At 38.9% G+C, this 21,409-nt stretch overlaps 1 protein-coding gene across 1 annotated transcript in view; it reads right to left on the bottom strand.

Moving 5' to 3' along the window:
• The window catches only part of LOC139590621 (cytosolic phospholipase A2 epsilon-like), a 32,895-nt gene that overhangs the window by 9,858 nt on the left and 1,628 nt on the right, over positions 1 to 21,409 (bottom strand). Inside the window, exons 3-12 of the mRNA XM_071428372.1 lie at positions 16,488 to 16,560; positions 12,718 to 12,854; positions 11,864 to 11,995; positions 11,228 to 11,268; positions 5,069 to 5,111; positions 4,551 to 4,614; positions 3,143 to 3,285; positions 2,897 to 2,986; positions 2,118 to 2,155; positions 337 to 472 (exon numbers count right to left, since the gene is read on the bottom strand). Of these exons, the coding sequence (XP_071284473.1) occupies positions 337 to 472; positions 2,118 to 2,155; positions 2,897 to 2,986; positions 3,143 to 3,285; positions 4,551 to 4,614; positions 5,069 to 5,111; positions 11,228 to 11,268; positions 11,864 to 11,995; positions 12,718 to 12,854; positions 16,488 to 16,560 (897 nt within the window). The remainder of the gene's footprint in view (positions 1 to 336; positions 473 to 2,117; positions 2,156 to 2,896; positions 2,987 to 3,142; positions 3,286 to 4,550; positions 4,615 to 5,068; positions 5,112 to 11,227; positions 11,269 to 11,863; positions 11,996 to 12,717; positions 12,855 to 16,487; positions 16,561 to 21,409) is intronic.

Raw genomic sequence — 21,409 nt, 5'->3', positions numbered from 1 at the left:
AGGCCCTCTCTTTGCAAGCAGCATTGCCCAGCTGTTCCATGTCTGCCCACTATAAACTTTTCGCCTGAGATCCATGACCAATACCCAGAATAAACAGGAAGGGGCTGTTTGAGGAGCTGCTGAGAAGTTTTTGGCTCCATAAAGACATTATCCTGCCTCCCTCACTCTGCTACATTAACAGGCCACTGCTTCTCTTGCTCATGCCTTGCCCTAGGTGACCATGCCTGGCCCACACCAGCAGGACTAATTACACTGGGATTTTATTTGTTGTTTGAATTTGTAAGCCAGGCCTTGATCCCCTGAGAGCAGTTGCTACCAGGGATTGTATTGGCTTGCCTCATGCTCTTTCAGATCCTCTTCCAAATTAAGAATCTTTTTCAGAGCAGCAGCAACATATTTCTTCCTTTTCCGCAGGAAGTTCTGCTCCTCCCTGCACAGGCTAAACCCCAAGCGCACATCCAGGTCTCCTGAGCTGGAACAGACAATGGGACAAATCAATGCACACATCATTTATAGCTGATTTCAAGATCTGTAGGGCAGGTAATAAAAAAAATCATCTGTAAAATAAGTTATTTCCAAGTCTGCATATTGATAAAGGAAAGAAGAAAAACAAAACCACCCCATTTCTACTGCCAGCAAGAAATAGCATGGACATCCAAACTCCTCTTGGATGAAGAGGAGTTTCCAAGGTACTTTACATCTCTTGTGAACATGGACAAAAAGACAAGACACACAAGTCAGGGAAAGATCACCAAAAGGAGTAATTTCAGAAGTATTTTTTTCTGCATCCATTCCTGTTTATCACTATGACACCCTGGAAAATTCAAGTGATGACATTATCACTTGTTCTCGAGTTTTGACAATCCACTAACAGCATTTAAAGTGAGGGTTCTAATGAGTTATGTGATGAAGCTTAAACTGCAGGGCAAGCATCACCCCCAGCTCAGTCTCTTGGGAATTCCAGCCTTTCACCTGTGTCCTAAACATATTTCTAGATAAGTATTCACAAGCTTCATCCTGCAATAATACAAGAGTACCCATCACTTTTTTTTCACATGCGCAGACACATGAAATTTTGTCCCTTGAAAATGTGAAGCACAAGCAAAAGAAAATTCAGAAAAAAAGGTGCAAATCCAATCAAACTGCAGCTAATGTTATGTGCCTACAGCAACATAAATACACTTATTACTGAGAATAACACTAAATATTGACCAAATATTCTGGATCACATCACCCTCTGGTGGCTGCAAACTCTGTCCTGAAAATAATTTTCACCAATATTTCACAAATACGAATGCTTCAAGGATTAATGATAATAACCTTTCTTCTCCAGTAAATTTGATTTATCATACAGTGTAATTTTGAAAAGAGAATAAGGTCAAATGATTTACCTTACAAAAAACCCAACTCTTTGAGCAGTAGATAAACATTTTTTCTTGTTCTCTTTCTATATGTGTGTCTGTTAAATGTACAGGTCAGATATTTGTTATGGGCTGAGGTTGTAAAGGTAGCTCTCCATTTACACAAAGTTTTCTCGTGCTGTGAAAATCCACACGCTTTCCTTCTGTAGCTCATCCTATAGTGGGGGTGCTGTGAACCACAGGAAGTTTCAGCTCTACCATAAAATGTCACTGTCTTCAATTTTACCTATCACTGGTGCAATTCTGTCCCTGCAAGTGGGTTGGCAGAGGTGCAGCTGGTGAGGTCTCAGCTCCCATTCTGCCCAGTGAAGCAGAAGGGGCAGAAGCCAGGCTACCCTATGTTTGTTTTGGTGATTTGGCAAAGTTAGAGACTGCTAGAGGTTATTTCACCCCATGTGCAGATCTGACAATTAGCATAAATGGGGAATAAAATAATAAGTGAATTGTACAGTTTTATTTATGTGTGACAACAACAGGCATAAAGCCACCTAATTTACTCTGAATGAAGGCTCAGAGACTCCTGCAGAACTGCACAGTGCTGTAAGTGCAGCAGACTTGCACTTACCTCGGGCACCACGTGAGCACAGCACTCAGCGCTCACGCAGTACGTGTTCATCTCTGCACCTGTCACAGAAAAAGCCTACAGAACTAGTTTACAGCAGTCCTGGGGGCCAGGACTAAAAGAGGCTATCTTACCATTTTCTTGCTGTCAAGCACAAGTTAAATGAATTATCCTGGAAAATGAGAAAGGTAAAGGTAATTACTACCAAATTTTAAAACATTCCTTTCCTTCAAGCTCGGGCAATGCTCAGACCAAGAGAGGTCGTTCTCAAATAATAAATCACATGGCTAAGGACATTATTTTTATACAATTAACCAAAACCTCACTCCCTGCCCTGGAATCAAATTTTCACTTCTCTAGTAAGCCTGTATGTGTTTGGGGCAGGTAGTGTGCCACAAGCTTGCATGTTTACACCACTTCCCAGTTTGCACATTTAGAAGGGACAACAAGAATGAGAAAAGTTACCTTATCAAATTAAAAAAAAAAAAACCAACAAAAAACACCACACAAAAGCACCCCCAATATCAATATTAAAACAAACTAAAATCTGAATTAAGCTCATAATCTGGATGGGTCTTTTTTCAGTTCTTCACTTGTATCATACCAATATAAAAAAAAAAAAAAAACAACGTGGTTTTGAACGAATGTGCATTTTACAGTCATTTCTTGTTCCTTGAAACCACTTAATTCTAACAGTAGAATGCAGGCTTGCAATGACTGTTGTATTATTAAAATTATTGTTAACATGTTCTTCCTCAAAGTTGAATATAGCAACCTTAAATTTTGTTAACATTTCTAATGAATAGCTGTACAATTTTATACAGTGATTTTGTTTACTTGGTAACTTTATTTCTAGCAGGACAATATTAAGGATATTTTAAATTACGTATTTCAAAAGGTTCACAGCACTCACCTCTTCTAGCGTTATTTCCTTCTGTAAAGGGAGTGAATTCAGGGGAAAAGAAAGGACCCCAGGTTTCTCTGTTTCATTTCCATCAGCCAGCTGAAAAAATGTAAAAAAGCAATTGGGTATGAACACATAAAAGGTTTATCATCTCTAGAACTTCTCCACTCAGAAGCCCAGTTCAGTTTACTGGTTCTATTAATTTCTTGTTCTAATTTCATTTGAGTAATAATAACAAACAGAAGGAGAACTTACCTCTTCTGGTAATATGATATCCAGTCTTGTCTGGTCATTTATGATGCAGTGAAATATGATTATATGAAGGCTGGGGCCAGAGTCCAGCAAAATCTTCTGGCTTCCTTCATGTGATCCTTTCACTGTAAATGTAAGCTCTGGGTCTAAACAGAGAAGCAAGGAACAAACAGAATTTTAACTATTACAAGCAAACACACATAACTAATTTAAAAACCCAACCTTCACTTTTTGTTGAATTTTTCTTACACCACAATGACTAAGTAGACTTCAGGTGGCAAAAACAGACTGAAAACTGATCTAAAATATCTTGGTGAATCTACATAAATAATGAATGTACAAAATTCGCAGATTTTTAAAATACTATAGCTTTCTATGTGTTAGATGCTTTCCATGAATAAATTAAACCAAGATTTGGATTTAGAGGAGTGTCAGAGGCATTTTGGATTATTCATGTTGCATAAAAGTCATTTATTTGATGTCAGCCTGTTCTGGTTCATAGTAAACATTTTATAATATTAAGACTCACAAATAAATCTATAAACCCTCAACTCAATCAGACTACTTGGCATGTGCCCCCACATCACAAAACTGAAACAAGCGGCAGGCTGAGTTTCTTGTACAGAAAAGCCTTTATGTTTACAGAGAGGTCATATGCTGTTCTCCTGCAAGATCAGGGCCAAGAGACATATAATTTTAGGTCACTAACCTTTCTTTCCTCTGTTACATCTCAGTCTGAAACTTCCTGTAATGCACCTTAGTCATTGCTACCATTTTCTTCATAGAAGTCAATTTTCCATTCATGAATTAACTCGGAACAGTCATGAGGTTTTGAGATTTCCCCCCAGGAACAGCATTACACAAGCTACGGTTCATTTAATTCAACTTTAAAACTAGTGAAGAATCCTGTTGTATTTGTTTGAGCTATATTTTATGGACAAAGTACTGTTTTGGTGACTCTATGGTAGCAGAGGGCTTCCCTGCAATTTGTGAAGACCCCTTTGATACAACTTTGCATTTAAACTTAGGTTGTTTTTTTTTTTTATTAAGGCACCAAAGGGAGAAGATTTCTACATATTAGTTATAAGATAATTTTTAAAGATCCCACTTAGAAAAAATTGTTTTGAACAAACAATAAATAAAAAGAACTAACCTCATTTTTCCAAGTTTTTCAGTCTAGTATATGTGGCTCTATTTTTGCATCAGTTTAAAATTTTCCTCATAACTAAGCACTTGATGAACTTGAATTTTGACAGATACAATCTTTCTGCAAGGTGGGGCATGGCAAAACTAAGTATTATATGACACAGATAGAGTAATGTGCACAACAGATTATTAATTTTTTTCAACATCTGTTATAATGGCTGAATCACAACACAAGAACAATAGGCTAATGAAGCAATAACCTCACTTGTGGATTGCTGCTTCAGCTTCCCTGTATCCACTCTAACCTCCAAACAGGAAACCTCACGTGCCTGCAGCAAGAGAGGATGAATGATGATTGAGAGAAGTGTAAATGCCATTGCAAGTGATTCATACTGTTCCCAACCAACCCCTCTGGTTGATCAATGAGAAAGACAATTATTATCTATTACTACATGTTCAGATACATGAGGACAATAATGATATGGTATTTCTTTCCAAAACTGAAATAAAGAGAAACAACTCATGAACTGCTTGAACTTGGAGAAACAATTAAGCAAAGAAGATGAGCCCTATTCAAAATAATGAGTGTATTAACATATGGAACTATTTTTATGAGCATTATAACACTTTCTTTATTAACTCCTGATAGTTCCGAGCCTATCATTTATAGAAGAAAGTAGGCAGCAGTACTGGGTTTGGGACACAGCTCAAAGTTTCCAGAGTTAGAAACATGAACATTTGTTATTCAGACACAAGAAAGATCACAAAAAATATGTACTTTACCACTAGTACTCCATTCGTAATAATGCCATCTGGGTAGTCCAGACTGGAAAAAAAAAAAAAGGAAGATAATGTCATGGTTGGGAAAGCTCAGACAAATGGTTAACACATTAGCTCTTACATGGCCTTTGACATTTCTGACTTTACCATTCTCACTCAAAAATACTTTAAAGCTTAGGATTAGATGATGAGCTGAGTTGCAGTTTTTTCCATCCACTCAGAATATGAAGCTGGATTTATACTACTGTTGTCTTACACATTTACTTCAGTAAACCATGCAATAAATACTGGTATGAGACATATTGATTTTGAGGACAGCTGCAGCTGTTAAATCCATCTTGATTCTTTTGAGCATTACACAGTTTTACCCAGGTTTTTGTCTAATACGACTGCCTAGCTTTCCACAATTTATAAAAAAATTTCCCTAATGGCAGGAAATATTGTATTTACCTCTATGAAGTGATCTGCAAATCACACATGAGATTGTAACAGATCACTGTATGTATAGATGTGTTTCCACAAGTTAAGAGCAGGGATGAATTCACATACTGCAGCCAACAATTTCTATATTCTAAAATATTTTCCATCAGAAATATCAGGCAGTGTCTCATTAAGGATATCTCGCAATTTAGCATTTCATTAAATTGCAGATGTAAATTCATATAATCTCTCAAGAACTGAGATGTCTCCAAAGGGAATATGTACATATGTATAGACTATTGACAAGGACTGAGCACTGACTCCCCAATCTGCTGCAGAGAGTACGAGCTGTTTATTCAGACTTTGCAAGCCATGGATTACACATTTGGAGTTCTCATATAGTTCTATACTTGATATATGTATTTTATCTCAGCTGAAACCAAACAATACAATTCCTTTAAAATTAGATGAATGACATTGTTTTTATCCACTTAAAGTGAAAACAATTAGATTTAAGTGTAGACACACATGATAGCATTCACTCAAAATTGAAAAGCTCATAAACAGTTTAAAGTTTTGTTTCCAAGTCAGTATTTTCTTTAAGAGAATATTAATATTTCCTTTAAGAGAAAAATGTGAACTGGCTAAATGCACTACAGAAAATTCAGGAAAAACTTTCAATTATAAAAAACATCAACAATAAACTCAAGCAAACACCTCTGGTCAAAAACCCACAATCATAAACTTTAAAATTTTGTAAATTTTTTTGGAAATTTGTTTCTAAAGAGTTCAAAGAACATTGGTCAGTAATTGGTGAAAATATACTCAGTGTTTCCATCTGTATACAGGTAAATGTGTGCAAGCACCACTCCAGTTTTGTTTCAGACACAAATTTTTGTTCTTAATTACTATTTTGTAGTCAAATAGTTGTAACATTACATGACATATGGTGCCACCATCCTCAAATAAGTCATTAAAAATCAAGGAAAGCAAGAAACAGCATAATAGATATTAAAAGACCTCAGCCTGCATAGCCTGGTGAAATGAAAATGCAAAGACAGGTGAAGATATCTGTTCATGGAGGTAAACATCCAGTAAAGTGTAGTATTATTTGAGTTGCTGGTATCAGCAAAGGGTAAAGTTAGGTTCAAAGGAGGTGCAAGGCATGGCCTTCAAACAGGGTGGGAACAGAGCAGAGCTTGCAAGACCCCTGGGAAGAACCAGGACACCTCAGTCATGAAGGACCAATGGCTGAGATGTTGTGTTGGGTTGTCACCTCTGCTGCCACCCCTGTAAGGAAGCCCAGCTGCTGGTACTTGTTAGTATAGTGGACCTGGTGGTCCATACCTTTGTTTTAAGAAGAGCAAGGGCACTCATCTTTCTCTGAATCTTAGAAAATCAGCTGTGGCTAGAAACATAGCTGAGCTGGGTGCAGAAGAGCTTGGGGATCTTTGAATATTTTTGGCAGGGATCTTTGAATATTTTGCCTACCTTTGGAGCACTGAATAAGTTCCACTAGTTGGGATTAGCTGGTAATTTCTCTGATAAGTAACCTGCTATTAGACAGCTCTCATCACACAGAGTTATGTTCCTGTTCTCTTCTCCATCACAGTTTGTGATTTGTGGGCTTTTTTTATTGCAGGCCTCAGTTTCACTAGGAGAAGTGGGAGTATATTATAACCTGTAGCAGGGAAAGACAAAAACAGAGACCCTGGGCATCCTTCCTCACTCAAAGTCTGTTGCAGGAATGCCTAAGGTTGCAGTGTACTCTATGAATCCAGGGATTATTTCCCATCACCTGGTATACATCAAACTTCTGCCTTCTCCTTTTTGGATTATGCCTGATATAATGGGATGAGTAATTTTGAATATGAAGTTACAGTCACACAGATTCTTATATTGCAGTTCTCATTTAGGCTACTACGCTCCATTTCACCAGAAAATCTGAATTTTTGATACCTATCTAAAAGTTTTGAATTCTTTCATGTAAGATCCAGCTTTCCCTTCCTTTAGTAGCTTCCATAATAATGCAGACTACTTTTCTGAGCTTTCTGACAACCCAAGAGAAGCATGGGGGATGGTACTGTTTCAGTAAAGAAAGCTGTATTCACCTCAAAGGTTCTTTCTTAACTTAAAACTTTTGCCTTCAGTGCTCCTCCACACATAAATACAAACAGTACATTTGGCCCCCAACTGATGGAGACTCAGCCTGGGGGTTTCTCAGCAGTGCCCAAGCCAAATGACTGGCATGATCTGCTGGCTCCCCCTTCACATGAGGGGGATTTCTCAAAATAACACAGCAGAACTACAGAAAGAAAAAAAAAGACTTTTATTTTCTAAAAATCCTACTTTTGCCATATTTCAATAATTAATATTTAACTTTTATACAGCTTTTTATACACCTATTTACATTTATTTCTGTTAATTGGGCTTTGTTTTAAACATAGTCTTTCACATTTGAAAAAAAAAAGGGAGAGGGAGCAGAGATGAAAGGTTGTGTAAGAGTAGTCCTTCATTCTTCTAAGAGTTGTTAGAGATGCACTTCCTCAACTTGAGACATCTGAAAGATAAAAGAGGCCAAAAAGAGGATCAGCAGGTACAGCAAATACCCTGGGGCTCTTAGACCTTTCCTTGGAAACTCAAATCACCTTGCAGTTCAGCAGAAGCCTCTTTGTGGCCCTCAGTGTCAGGCGTGGCCCTTAGTAGAAGTCGGAGGGGAGCGGGATGTTGAGCGAGCGCAGCCACCTGCTCCAGCGGGACCCCGTGCCTGTAGCAACACGGATGGGCTCGTTCTGGTGCTGCACCCTGCCCGTGGAGACACAGGAGAAAGCCCAGGTTACCACTGATAATCACCAGAGAACAGCTCAGAAAGCACTAAAGCACACGAACTAGCAGCCTGTGTACAACAGCCTTACCTTTTCTGTCGCTGCTGCCCAAGCACAGCAGCTCTCCCGCCAGCTGGGCTCCTGTAATGGGCCCAGAAAACATTGGGCAGGCATTTGCAATCCCTTGGCTTGGTTGATGGTGAAAAGGTACTTGGAGGAAGGAACATGCCTTCCTCTCTGTGTCCTTAGGATCAAACATCTGGCCCTCAGTGCCTGCCACTCTGCAGCAGAGAGGTGAGCATTTGCTGGTACTGCAGCACTGGCATAAGGGTGAGGCACAACTAGAGAGGGTGTTCATCTTGCTGTTGTGGAAACCCACTAACAAAATGAAGATTTTCTTCCATTTTAAATAAAATATAGCAGGAATGGATGCAGGAACAAATTATCGTACAGCCTTCCAGTGTAACATGAGGCAATTGTTATAGTGTTGTTTTTGGTAGAGGTAACACAAAACACAACCTTTGCAGTGAAGTTATAGGCAAACAAAACTAGGAGTGGCAAAGCCACTAGCATAGGTGCAACCCCAGGAAACATTCTTGGCCTGGGGTTACCCGTCATGTGTGGTATTATTCACCTGAAATGCTGGAAAGAAAGAACAAGCTAATGTAATAAAGCTTGCAATTAGTAAAATCTAGAACAAAGATGGGGAAGAAATTTAAAACTGTGAATAAGGAGCATCAGGAAAAATTGCTGGTGGGAATAGTTATTAATTTCAGAAATAAACTGCCATATCACCCCCACAAATGTATGTGTTTCTTGTTCCCATCACAATACAGGATTTCTAGAAACTATCCCATATGCTTAGCTGTACTCCTTGTTATCAGAGGGCTCTCTCCCACTGAAAATTATCTCTAATCTCTGTCAACACTTCTCCCATCCCACACTGACAAAAAATCTTGCCAAAACCTGCTGAGCTTGTTCAACACAGAAGAGGTTGGTTTGGGCCCATGGCTTTCTGGTGACCCATCTCAACTACTTCACTTGAGTTGTTCAGACCTTTCCAGGGCTCTCTAGTTTATCAATGCAATCCATTGTCTACAATTTTAATGGACAAATCCTTTCATTAATTACTCCTGACATCACACATTCCAAAGTGAGGGAAAAAAAACACCCTCTCAATATTCTCCCAAGACCACATATTTAATCAATGCAGATGTGGATTCACATCCAGCCCTCATTCCAGACTCAGTTGAAGGGAAGAACAGCATTGACCACCACACAAACACAAGAAATGTGAATGAGGGATAGCAGGGGAAAGGTCTATCTGCCTTCTGACATCAAGCCCATTTTCTCAGTCCTACTGTGAGCTCACAGGGACATTCCCTCCCTTATAATGCAGCACCTTCTTGCCTTTGCATGTGGAGTTCTTCATGCCATAACTGTTACATTGGTCACTCAGGAACCACACTATGAATGAAAAACAGTAGATCAGATGCCTTCTTGCTGGAGCAACTGAGCCATGACTGTCATGCTTTTTAAAACCTCTCCCTTGAGACTGCAAAGGATTATTTTTAATGGTACAGTTCCAATCATCATCTTCTAACCAGTAGAACTCCTACTCAGGCATCACTTGTAAAAATTGTCCCATTTCTGATTTTTTTGAATACAACTCTAGGAAAACACAGTCGGCTGCAAGGTCAGTCAGAAGAGTTTGGCACAGAGCTGGTGGCACACATGCTCCAAGAAAAGTTCCAGCCTCTGTTCCCATACACAAACCCACTTGTGCACAACATCCAAGCCAGACAACCTACTTGGACCTCCCCCATTAAAGACAGGATTATCAAGAGTGTGATTCTCCATACCAACTCCATAACCCATCCTGTAACTTTCAAAAGAAGGAGGACTCTAGACAGGATATCTGCAGTGCCTCCTGGAGCTTCCCCATTGCCATTACTGATGTTGTGACACTCCTGCAATGTGACAAGCACCATTTGCCTTGGTATTGCTGGCCTTCTGCCAGGTCTGGTGCACAGTAAACAACAAACAATCCACCCTGATGAGTCTCCAGGAGTTGTAAAAAGAGATTTTGAGACTCTTTCAGCTCTGATAGCTTTTTTGTATGTGAACCCTGAGATCTTTCCTTCTCCAGTTCTTAACACTGGGCTACTGTCCTTACACCAGCAAGTTCTTATTTCCCCTGCTGTCAGGAATTCAAGGTATCCACTCAAGTATTATCCTGCAAGGCCTCCTGAAGTGGCCCAAATGCCTTGAGAAGGCTCCAGCAGTACCATCTAAGAGCAGTACCTTCTCTAAGTACATCCTCTAAATAGTAGAACTCCACCAACATCTTTCAAGCCTACCAAGTGAAGCTGCTGCTGTCCCTCCAGCTTCCCTGGTTCCTCAGCCCTCAGACTCCCACAGTGGTCTTTGGACCTTACTTTATGCAGAATATTTGGTTCCTTTCTCTACCACAACTCCCCATGTGTAGCCAGATGAACTGAGCAGATGAACTTATGGAAGTGCACTTTATGGTGTTGTGGATTTGAAAAACCAGATTCCCCAAGAAGGGGGTAATTAGGGCATTTAGGCTTGGCACTGCTAAGGGTCAAAACTTCCTGAATATTTTCATTGTCCTCATACTTTCTTGTGTATCTCATTGTCTTAATGAGAAAAAAAGAGAACAGGAAGAAGTTGCTGCCCAAGAGGCAGAATTCAAACAAGGAAAAAAATCACATTTCAGATATTTGAAATCTAAAAGTATGTATTCTAAAATTCCTGTTTAGTATACTTGAATGAAAACATCTTGCTACTGCTTTTAGAGACTGCAGGTTTAAGAAGCACCATCACATATGAATCAGATTTTCAAACTATTTTTATACTGAATATAACACTTTATTAAGAATTTAGGACTACTCACGTGTTCTGCAGTGTGAATTCCACCTCCAGCTCTTCACGTGCCTGAAGAGAGGAGATAAAAGAAAACAAAGACTGATTACTTATTTTTCTTCACAGCTTTCATCATACCAGTTTCATATAATTTTTTAAATATGCATTTAAAATAGAACTTAGTAAAATTCCCAGAATGTAAGAAAACCATAGTTTTGACTGAAGATATTCAATTTTTAGATATTGAAGAAGCAGTTGCTAAAATGATTTTTTTAAATCTAAATGCTTTATAAGCACATCTGCATGCTTAAGAACTGCTATTCTGATCAAACAGCCATTTGTTAAGATTTTAACTCCCAAAACAAAAAGAATTAGCCTCTTTAATACCATTACAGTCAAAAGGAGCTGAAAATTCAGAATTTACACCAAGAGCCAACAAACATCCCAGAAATATTCAGAATGAAGACTGGATAACTAGTTATAGGTGGTTCCTGTATTTTCAGCATAGATATTTGTTTTAAACAAAAGCTAGCAAAAGGCACAATTACTTAGAATTGCAGCAAAATACAGTTTAAATATGAGGTTTCCTAAAATGAAACACTGTAGAAGGATCTATTGGGATAGAAGGAGAGAATTTCCTTTTGTTCTCACCAATTCCATTGCTCACCTGTGGATTCAGCTGGAACTTCACACGAACAGTACGTCCCACAGTGAGCTTATCTATGTCAAAGAGAACTGTGCAGAGTTCATCATCCCTGGTGACCGTGTCTTCATCACACACCTTCAGCTCCAGCACGTTCTGCGCAAAGAGGTTAAGAACATAATGGAGTTACTTCTACATCTAAGAGCTCCATAAGGCAGGAAAATCTCTAGACTAGGTTTTCTTTCTTTGCTCCTTCAGTTTTATGGGAAGGAGAAAAATGAGAAAGGGAAAGAGAAAAAGGAGAGAGACTTGGGTTTATTAGATGTCAGATTACTGATAACTCTTCATACAAAAAAGAAGCAAGTTTGTTGCTTTTCCACAGGCAGACAAGACAAACAGGTCATGCAGAACATTCATGAGTTTGTGATAAATTACTGCATTAGATGCTTCTACATTTAATGCAGTAATTTAAATATTTTATGGCCTTTGGTTCTAAGTGTATAAAACAGTCACAGGTACATAAATATGGCTTAAAGGATTTTCACAATATCTAGAACTGAGTGGTTTTGCTATTTTTATGCAATATTTTTCTTGGATTTTGCTTGTTTATGTCAAGATTTGGGATAGGATAGTAAGGCTATATTCTGAAGTACATTTAATTCCTTCTTATTGCAGCATAGTACATGTCTAAGTAACAAATATGGGGAATAGAACAACACTAAGGGGAATGTAAGCAACAGTTTGGGTTTTTTTCCCTAAGGAATCTTTAACATCTTCTGTGTTTGGAACTAGCTATGTAAGTATTGGTTTACTGCAGTTCTGTGTAATCTAATGACTAATGCAGGCACGAAAGGGTGAAAAGAATTGATGTCAGTTACCTTGACACGGCGGTCAATCTTGTAGCAGAAAGCTTCATTCCAAACGGGGTTTTTGCTGTTCCTGATGGTCCTGGTCCGAACCTTCTCTGCTGAGGCAGTGGGCAGCCACAGTGTCACATAGCAATCAGAAAGGGTGACTGTGCAGGGAGAAGAGCACAGTTAAAATGTGAGAAAGAATTTCTGCACAGTGCCCATTTAACCCTAATAAGACAAAGATAGTATAGCTGGGGCTTTCTTCCTAAAACATACAGGATTAGGTGTAAATAATATAGTGAAGCACTAACAGGAGAACAGACATCCTCACACATTTGTAATGCCCATTTCCACCTTTTCACTCTTAGTTAGACATACTTTTTTTTTTATTTTAATGTTACTTTATACTTGAAATTGTGCCACCATCCACAGACAGAATATGTTGCATTTAGCTTTATCTTCATGATTATCCAAATGGCTGTGACAGGCAGCACACCTCACAACCTTCCATCTGGGCTATAGAGAGACTTGTTTGCTATCATTTCTTCCCCAGATTTTGTACCTTAGCTTAATGAAAGCCTTTGTTAACATGCTAGCTTAACTGAAGAACAAATTTTTTTCATGAAAGGTGTTCTCGCATCAAAGCTGAAAAATTTGATTTATCACAAATCAGAATGTGCCTATTCCTTATTCATTCATATATTTGACAAAGTTTTTAGAAGTTGTGTGCTCTTCAGCAGTTCTATCAGAAAACAAAATCCATTTAATCACCATAATTAAATTACTGTGTGTTCAATTCCTTCCTACTGCTCTGTCTGCAGACTGGAAAGATGTTGCCACCACCCATGTTTGGGAAGGAAGCCATGAGTGCTAATGAAGACATCAGCTTCTCCTATATTCTGAGTCCTCAAACTGGAGGGAGCACTCCAGGGAGTGAGACTTAACAGAAGCACGATACAAGTACCAATGGCCTTTCTCTCACACCTGTAATGCAATCTCCCTATTCCACATTAGCAGTGCTCAACCAGTCACCTGGTTCTTACAGCAACCTTGTGAGTCAGAGGAGGCCAAATAATTCAGCTCATAGTCAAACCCTGCATCATGCTCAAAACGTGTAACAGTGTTATTACATTATATTAAGAGCAATTACTTCATGTATTTCCTTTTTATCTTTCCATAACAATCACAGATTTAGGTTTTCCTACGAGCCAAACCATGCCTTTACTGCGTTGTTAACCATGCTATCACAACCAGCAAAACCTGGACTGTGATTGTGGGAAGGAAAGCATTTCCAGAAAGAGACCTAAGCCACACCTGATCAGAAGACTGTGACTGATCAGATGTTCAGCAGAGGCACAAATGCAAGCAGATGAAAATGCAAATGGGTAATGATGATTAAATGCTATAGTTTCCATTTTCAAATAGGATGAGACACTGATTACTTCACAGTAGCATTATAAGAATTACACAAATAAGTACACTTAGAAAACTTGAATTTCTTGGAACTGTTCAAGACCATTCCCCCCCCAGATAGAGCTTAGATCAACTTGATCTGGTGGAAAGTGTCCCTGCTCATGGGAGGGGGGTTGTTTAAGGTCCCTTCCAACCCAGACCATTCTATGATGCATTGCTTTGCTGAAGATCCCATAATGCAGTCAATGTCAGGGTCTAAAACATAGTCTAGATTTTCAGGCCTCTACTCAAATTTATTAAAATTATCTTGTTCTGAAACATCAGTAAGGAGGAATACTTTTAAAGTATTTTTATTTTTCACTAGTAAATTAAATAGGAACATGTGTGAATGAACAAGAAGAAATGTTCGCTTCAATAAATAAAGCACAAACACTCATGAGAAAATATATGCAAGAGAAATAAATAGTCACAGGGAACACCGAGATTTAACCAGCAAAACTGGAAAGCTACAGTGGAGGAAATAAATGCTAACTCAGAGTTGTAACAAGTATCGCACTTTTACCTTTAGACACAGGTAGAAAAGGGACATTTTCCTACAGTTGAAAATACAAAGGTTTCAAGGAAAACTAGCTGAAATGTTTACCTTATTGATTGCCTTACAGAAGATGTAAACACTGCCTGAATACCCTTCCCACTGCAGACAAAGAAATGGACAATAATACAGTTTTTTCAGACAATAAATTTTCTGTTAAGAAAATACTCTTAATGAAAAGCTTACAAATCTCTCTGCCAGAAACACTTTAAATAAGTGTTTGGGATGCCCAAGTTCTGAATTTGGGGCATCTCAAGGGGATCAAGATATGATATTCATCTGCTCTTGAAGCCAGAACACCAAGTAAGAAAGCCATATAGTGTGGCAGACATACCAACAGGTTTAGCCAAAAAAGATCCTGATGATTCACTGTGATAAGGAGTGACTGAGCAAGTTGCTCTGAGAAGCACATCCACACGGAAATGAAACACAAACAGGCAGTACAGGAATACAGAAATGCACACTCAGTTGTTTATGTGGGTTTGTAGATGCAATTTCAGTGGTGGCCTGATCAGATCACATATTTGGTTGGCGCAAAACACCATTTAGGCATTTTAAAATTTGGATTTTGATAAGTAAAAAGTTGTACATACAGCTATAAGCTCATGGAATGTGTGCTTCTATACATAAAAAAAGAACTTAAAAAAACCCCTAACTTTACACCTTATAAAGTGTTCTCACTTTGTCTAACGAACCAAAGAAGAACAAGAAATAAGCAGTAATACATGTAATACAGGAGGATTACATTGTGGAAGATGCTTAAGTAACCCAGAATACCACATATAAGTGCAGCAGAGATTTCTTCCCTGATAGTGATCATTCAAAAATACTGTTGTAAAGCACAACTTCTATGTGATCTAACCACATTTCTCCTGCCAGAAACCACCAAATCCAACCTCTGGTAAGTTTTTCCCTCTACTCTTGACCCATCACACAAGTTAAAGTCTATATCAAAATATAGATTACATTAACTAAAATTTTCTTACAAACTATGATGTGCTGCATGAAATTCTGAGCACACCAAAAGAAAATTGATTTTGGCCATGTTCAGCAAGATTTTAGGAAACAGTGTGGACTTTTTTTTTTATATCTTTCAGATTTATTCATGTGGCTTTAGATTTGAATTTTCTAAATCTCTTTGTCTTTATTTCACCTTTTTCTTTTGAAGTCTCAATTCTAGATATCCTTTTTTCACTTCCCTTCACTATCCCTCACTTAAACTCCTGTCAGGTGCTCAGAGTATTGCTCTGTTGATTTTTTTCTGACTTTTAAATGGCTCCATTCTGTACGTTAAATTAATTCCAAGACACAATGGATTTTATCATCAGTTCCTGGATATGTACAAATTCTGCAGAAGTAATAGAATGTATTTGCTTGTAAATATTTTGTTTTCATAGGCTTTTCTTGCTACTGCTGATTTTACATCTGCATTGCCAGTTCTCTCCTTTCTTCCATCCAGAAATTCTGTAGGAAATACTCAGGTTTCTTACTTAAAAATACAAGCATTTTCATTCTTTTCAGAGCAGATCTCAGATCAGCAGTTAGGTCAGAAGGTTAGGAAATATATCTCAAACAGTAAGATATGAAAAAAAAATATAAAATGCATCACCTTGCTTAAGTCCCTTTAGATTTAAAAGGAGAAAGCAATGCTTCAGTATTATAATATAAATGATTCTTTGAAACTTACAGCAATATATGCTTTTATTCCTACAAAATTTGAGAACAATAACATTGTCCAAATATTTTCTTTAAAAAGTTATAAGAACTATCCAAGAATAGTAGAAGTACTCACGCAAGTCTGCCTTCCGGGCATTCCTCACTCTCAGTATTTTTACAGTGAGCAAGTTGAAGGGAGATACTGGTGCCTGCACAAAAGAAAAGGAAAAAATGAAAAAAAGGATGACATTATTATTCCAGCCTGTAGTCACAGACTACTGTAACCCTGAAATTTTGAGGACGTAGACAGTACAGTTTTCAAGGTTGAGACAATACAATTCATCAAACCAAGTAGAGCAGTAAAAAATCTGTACAGATTTTTGGCACAGAACTCTCTTCAGGCCTGAAATAGAAGTAATATATTTCAAAATCACTCAAGTTAATGATGGGTGCCAAGAGTTTGATTTGATAAAGATCACGGCTCCCTTATTATCACAACAAACACCCCTGGAGCACACTCGTGGGTGTCTTCACCTCTCACACACCACTGCCTGCAGTGGAACAGGTTGTCTCTGGGACACCAAATACTGTCACAGGAGCTGTGAAAGTAGAACTGTCTACCATGCACCAGCACAAGCTCCGACACCAGCACAAAATTCTGCAAATAGCCAAAAATAGAAAGGCAGCTGACATGATGAGATACTTCTCTTGAAGACTCTGGTGAACCTCTGATCTTCAGCTCTGACCCCCAGCAGAAAGTTACAAAAATCATCCCAGAGTTGATCTTGGGAATTAACTCACAACTCCACTAGATATCAGAAACCTTGAGCTCAGAGATATCAAGTCTATAATAACTCATAACCTCCATGGCTCATACTAATGAATCTTCATATTCCTCAGGCTATAAATTAACCCTTTCCCCATTTCACCTTTGAGATAACTGCTTAACTTCTTACTCTCTCTCACATACTAATATCTCCTCTTTCATATATACTTTCATTTTAAACAAAGTTATGTACAGATACCATTTCTCTCAACACTTGCTTAAATTGATATTTAGCATTCCACTTACTGATTCTGTTTTAGAACAAAAAGAAATTTTAATGTGCCCCAAATTTTATCTAATCTTTCTATCTATACCAGCTGGTGAGAACAAGACACTAATACACTCTGGGGAACAAGATACTGGAAAGCAGTGCCCCAGGAAACATACATGGGGGTCCTGGCTGTGGCAAACTGGATGTGAGTCAGCAGTGCCCAGGCAGCCAGGAAGGCCAAGCTTGTCTTGGGGGGCATCAGGCACAACATGGCCAGCCTGGCAAGGGAGGGGATTGTCCCACTCTGCTCTGCTCTGCACTGGGGTGGCCTCACGTCTAGTGCTAGGGGCAGTTTTAGTTTTATGCACATATTGTGGCATATTTAGCCACAATACAAGAAAGACTTAAAACTATTAGAGAGTGTCCAAAGGAGGGCAACAAAGCTGGTGAAGGATCTTGAGGAGAAGCCACATGAAGAGTGGCTGAGATCACTTGGCCTGTTCAGCCTGAAGGAGACCGAGGGGAGACCTCATTGCAGTCTGCAACTTCCTCATGAGGGGAAAAGGAGGGGGAGGCACTGATCTCTCCTCTGTGGTAACCAGTGACAGAACCCATGGGAATGAGATGAAGTTGGGTCAGGGGAGGTTTAGGTTGCATACTAAGAAAAGATTCTTCCTCCAGAGGGTTGTTGGGCACTGGAACAGGCTCCCCAGGGAAGGGGTAACAGCACCAGCCTGACAGAGTTCAAGAAGAGTCTGGACAATGCTCTCAGGCACACAGTGTGATTCTTGGGGATGGTGCTGTGCAGGTCCAGCACTCTATGGTCCGTGTGGGTCCGTTTGTACTCAGAATATTCTGTGATTCTACCTCTACCCATAAGCCCTCTCTCTCTTATTTTCATAGATATATTATAACCTCACAAAGCTAATACAGCATCCTAACACAAACACATGGGCTTTATTGCTTAAGGCAGGCATCAGAAGTGCCTGTATTAATCATAAAGCAGGAAAAGCAAAAATTATACACTGATATTAGTAATGACACATACCTTGCTATTATTTCCTTCATACAGGCTATACATTTTGCCAAATTATGTCTTTTCAGCAGTATCACAGGATTTATCCTGAAGTGCTTCACAATGCTTTGCCAGAGTGTCAAGCAACTGGGACCATAACATGACATTGGACAATAAGCCAATGTAATGAAGGAGGTCCTAGTCCTCACCAACGAAAACCTCAGCACCTCTGAAAAGTCAGCAGAGAACATAAACTGTCTCCAAGAAATAACCTGAGTAATCCCCAGAGGATTGTCTTGCACTTCCCTTTGAGTTGACAAGGGGCCTGAAGATGCAGAGCTGAGGGGCAGTGAGACAGCAGCAGGAGGCTCAGAGCAGTCACTGATATGGGCACATTTGTTCTACATTATCTGACCTGTCCAGTCTCTCACACAGGGCAGTTTTACAGAGCACAGTTTGCAAGCCCTGGGATTGTCAGGTGTGGGACATTCCAGTTGTCACAAAGACTGTATCACACCTCTATCTGCTCCATTGTTCCAAACATGTCCACAAAGGATAACTTGGATAGACTTGAAAGAAAAAAAGTTCTTTGAAAAAAACAAACAAACAAACAAAAAAGGATTACAGTCTCCAATCCCAAGCAACCAAAAGATATCAGGCCCAGACTATATAGCTGAAGTGCTACAACTAATTTTCTATATGAATAAAGTAATAGTGGGTAAAAGTGAAAAGCCCTCCTAGACACAGGGACCAGCAGCCAAGGCTTGTCTATCCGTGACATCTACTGACATGATTTTTACATTTATGTTTTGTCCCTGCTTTCCCCATCCAATAAATTGTAAGTGTTTTTGACCTCAGAAATGTTATTTCAGAAGATGGGGAGCATCTCTCTTATCCAGAAAGGAGGAGACTTGCATTCCTTGATTACAGAAAAATTGACTTGGGCACAAGTTCCCCATTCCATGGAAATTCTATTAATTACTGGGCTCAACACCATTTTAAAAGAATAACCTTGGCTCAGCTATTGGAAAACAAGAACCAAGACCTTTACTTTGTGAATCTCAAGTGAATAGTGATATCTCCCTGCAGCCAAGTGCCATGTGGGGATAGGAACTGTGAAAGTTGTTCCCAGCTGTCCATGTTACCTGTCTGTTTATGCAATTTTCTGCACAGCTATTACAATTCTATTCTGATGTATCTTACTCTTCAAACTTATGGAAATGATCCTCAGTGCTCAGCTTTGGGTTGTGGAGTGCCTTCCCACACTAAAGTCCTGAAAGTCCAACCTTACAACTCCTAACTTTATGGTGCCTGAATGCGTTACCAAATCTAGCTGTCAGCCACTTACTCAAAGTCACACAGAAAAACTTGTCCTAAACTGGATAATCTCCTAGCAATTGGCAAGGACTTCCACATCCTTGCCTTTTATGTGATGATGACCATATCACAGACTGGGTAAGTTCTGAGGCCAGTTATTACAGTCAGTCATTACACACTCTTCAACTTTCGGCTTCTATATTTATTTCATCTGAGACATGAATCTTACCTCATAAACCGGAAACACAAGCCAGGCATTTTAATGATCACTTTTGAAATGACTTAAATATATGAGGTTGCAAATGCAAGACTTGGTCACACTGTCCTACGTCAGATAAAAATTCAATTAAGTCCTGTGGCACACTTGTGCAATCCTCACATATCTAGTCTGAGGGAAGGCAATAGTAGTGTTCACATAAATGAGTGCTCTTCCATATGAATCAATTATATAACTGGTCTCTAAAATTGCTCCATTTTAGTAAAGTTCCAAGCTTAAAAGTCTTACACAGATTTTTTTTCTTAAAGAGAAAAGAGTGAAACTCATACAATATTCCCAAGTCTCATTAAGAGATAAGGCAGTTATCAAAGTGCATATGTATCTGGGAGAAAGCACTATTCCCTTAACTTTCTCATCAAAGAGGAATATAAATCTCAACACTACTTAAAAAGCTATGAAAAGCAACAAAGAAATCACTCACCCTGTCAGAAAGAGTAGCAGGGCTTTAAAACAGATCACTGCCTTGCTTCTGACCTGGGTCAGGTATGTGGCACCTTTTAACTTCAAAGAATTTTGGAGTTAAAAGGTGCCACATACCTCAAAGGCAGGCAGGATTTCACCTCAGGCAAAGTCAAATGCATAAGAAACACTTTTCCTTGTACTGCTATTTTATATGCATTTCACTCATTTTAAATACTCTGTAGCTGGGTCTTATCAAGTCGGTAGAAGTCCCCACGTTTGTTTCAGGATAAAAACAAATGGAGCAGCACTGAGTCAATGGCTGCTTCTTTCCAAGAGCTATGCAAAACTTCTGTGGCTTCAGACTGCAATTTTCATGTGGTTTTTTTTTTCCCTTCCTGTTTGCAGCTGCACAGCTGGACGTGTGTTGGAATGGATCCAAATCTGAGAAACCAAGATTCCCATAGTTCAATGTGTTTTGTTTCCTCAAGACCACACCAGTAATTTATGTGATCTAAAAAGTATTACTCTTTTGACTGTCAGCATGAGGGCACTAACAAATTTTTCTTAAGAGCTATTTTACATACTCTTTCTAATGTATATAGCTGCTCAAATTGAAAACCCACACATCCTACTAGTTACCCTGAAACTCACTCTGACAATGAAAACTCATTTCCTTGACTGAGCCACTGAGTAACAAAAAGCAACTCAGGTATACTAGGCTTATCTACTTACCATAAATACAACTTTCATAGAAAAAAGAAAAGAATAAAGTTCAAGTCCTTCCTGAATTTTACCTCTGTGAACCTTGGAGATTCAGGGCAGAAAGAAGGGGCTCTGGGTCCTGCTCTAAATTGTAGGTACTGTATTCATGTCATGTCACCCTAAATACTTCGAAGATAAGAGTAACAATCTAAAGCCATGCAATTGTACAGGTCTTGCACCTAGGGACCTACTAACAATGTAAAAAGCACTACAGATAAAAAAAAAATCAGATTGGTCTTCAAAACACA

The sequence above is a fragment of the Agelaius tricolor genome, unplaced genomic scaffold (assembly GCF_023055355.1).
Source record: "Agelaius tricolor isolate 1412-34295 unplaced genomic scaffold, bAgeTri1.0.p SCAF_5, whole genome shotgun sequence".
Lineage (NCBI taxonomy): Eukaryota > Metazoa > Chordata > Aves > Passeriformes > Icteridae > Agelaius > Agelaius tricolor.
Note: the sequence above shows the minus strand (reverse complement) of the source record. Positions and strands in the feature narration are given on the sequence as shown.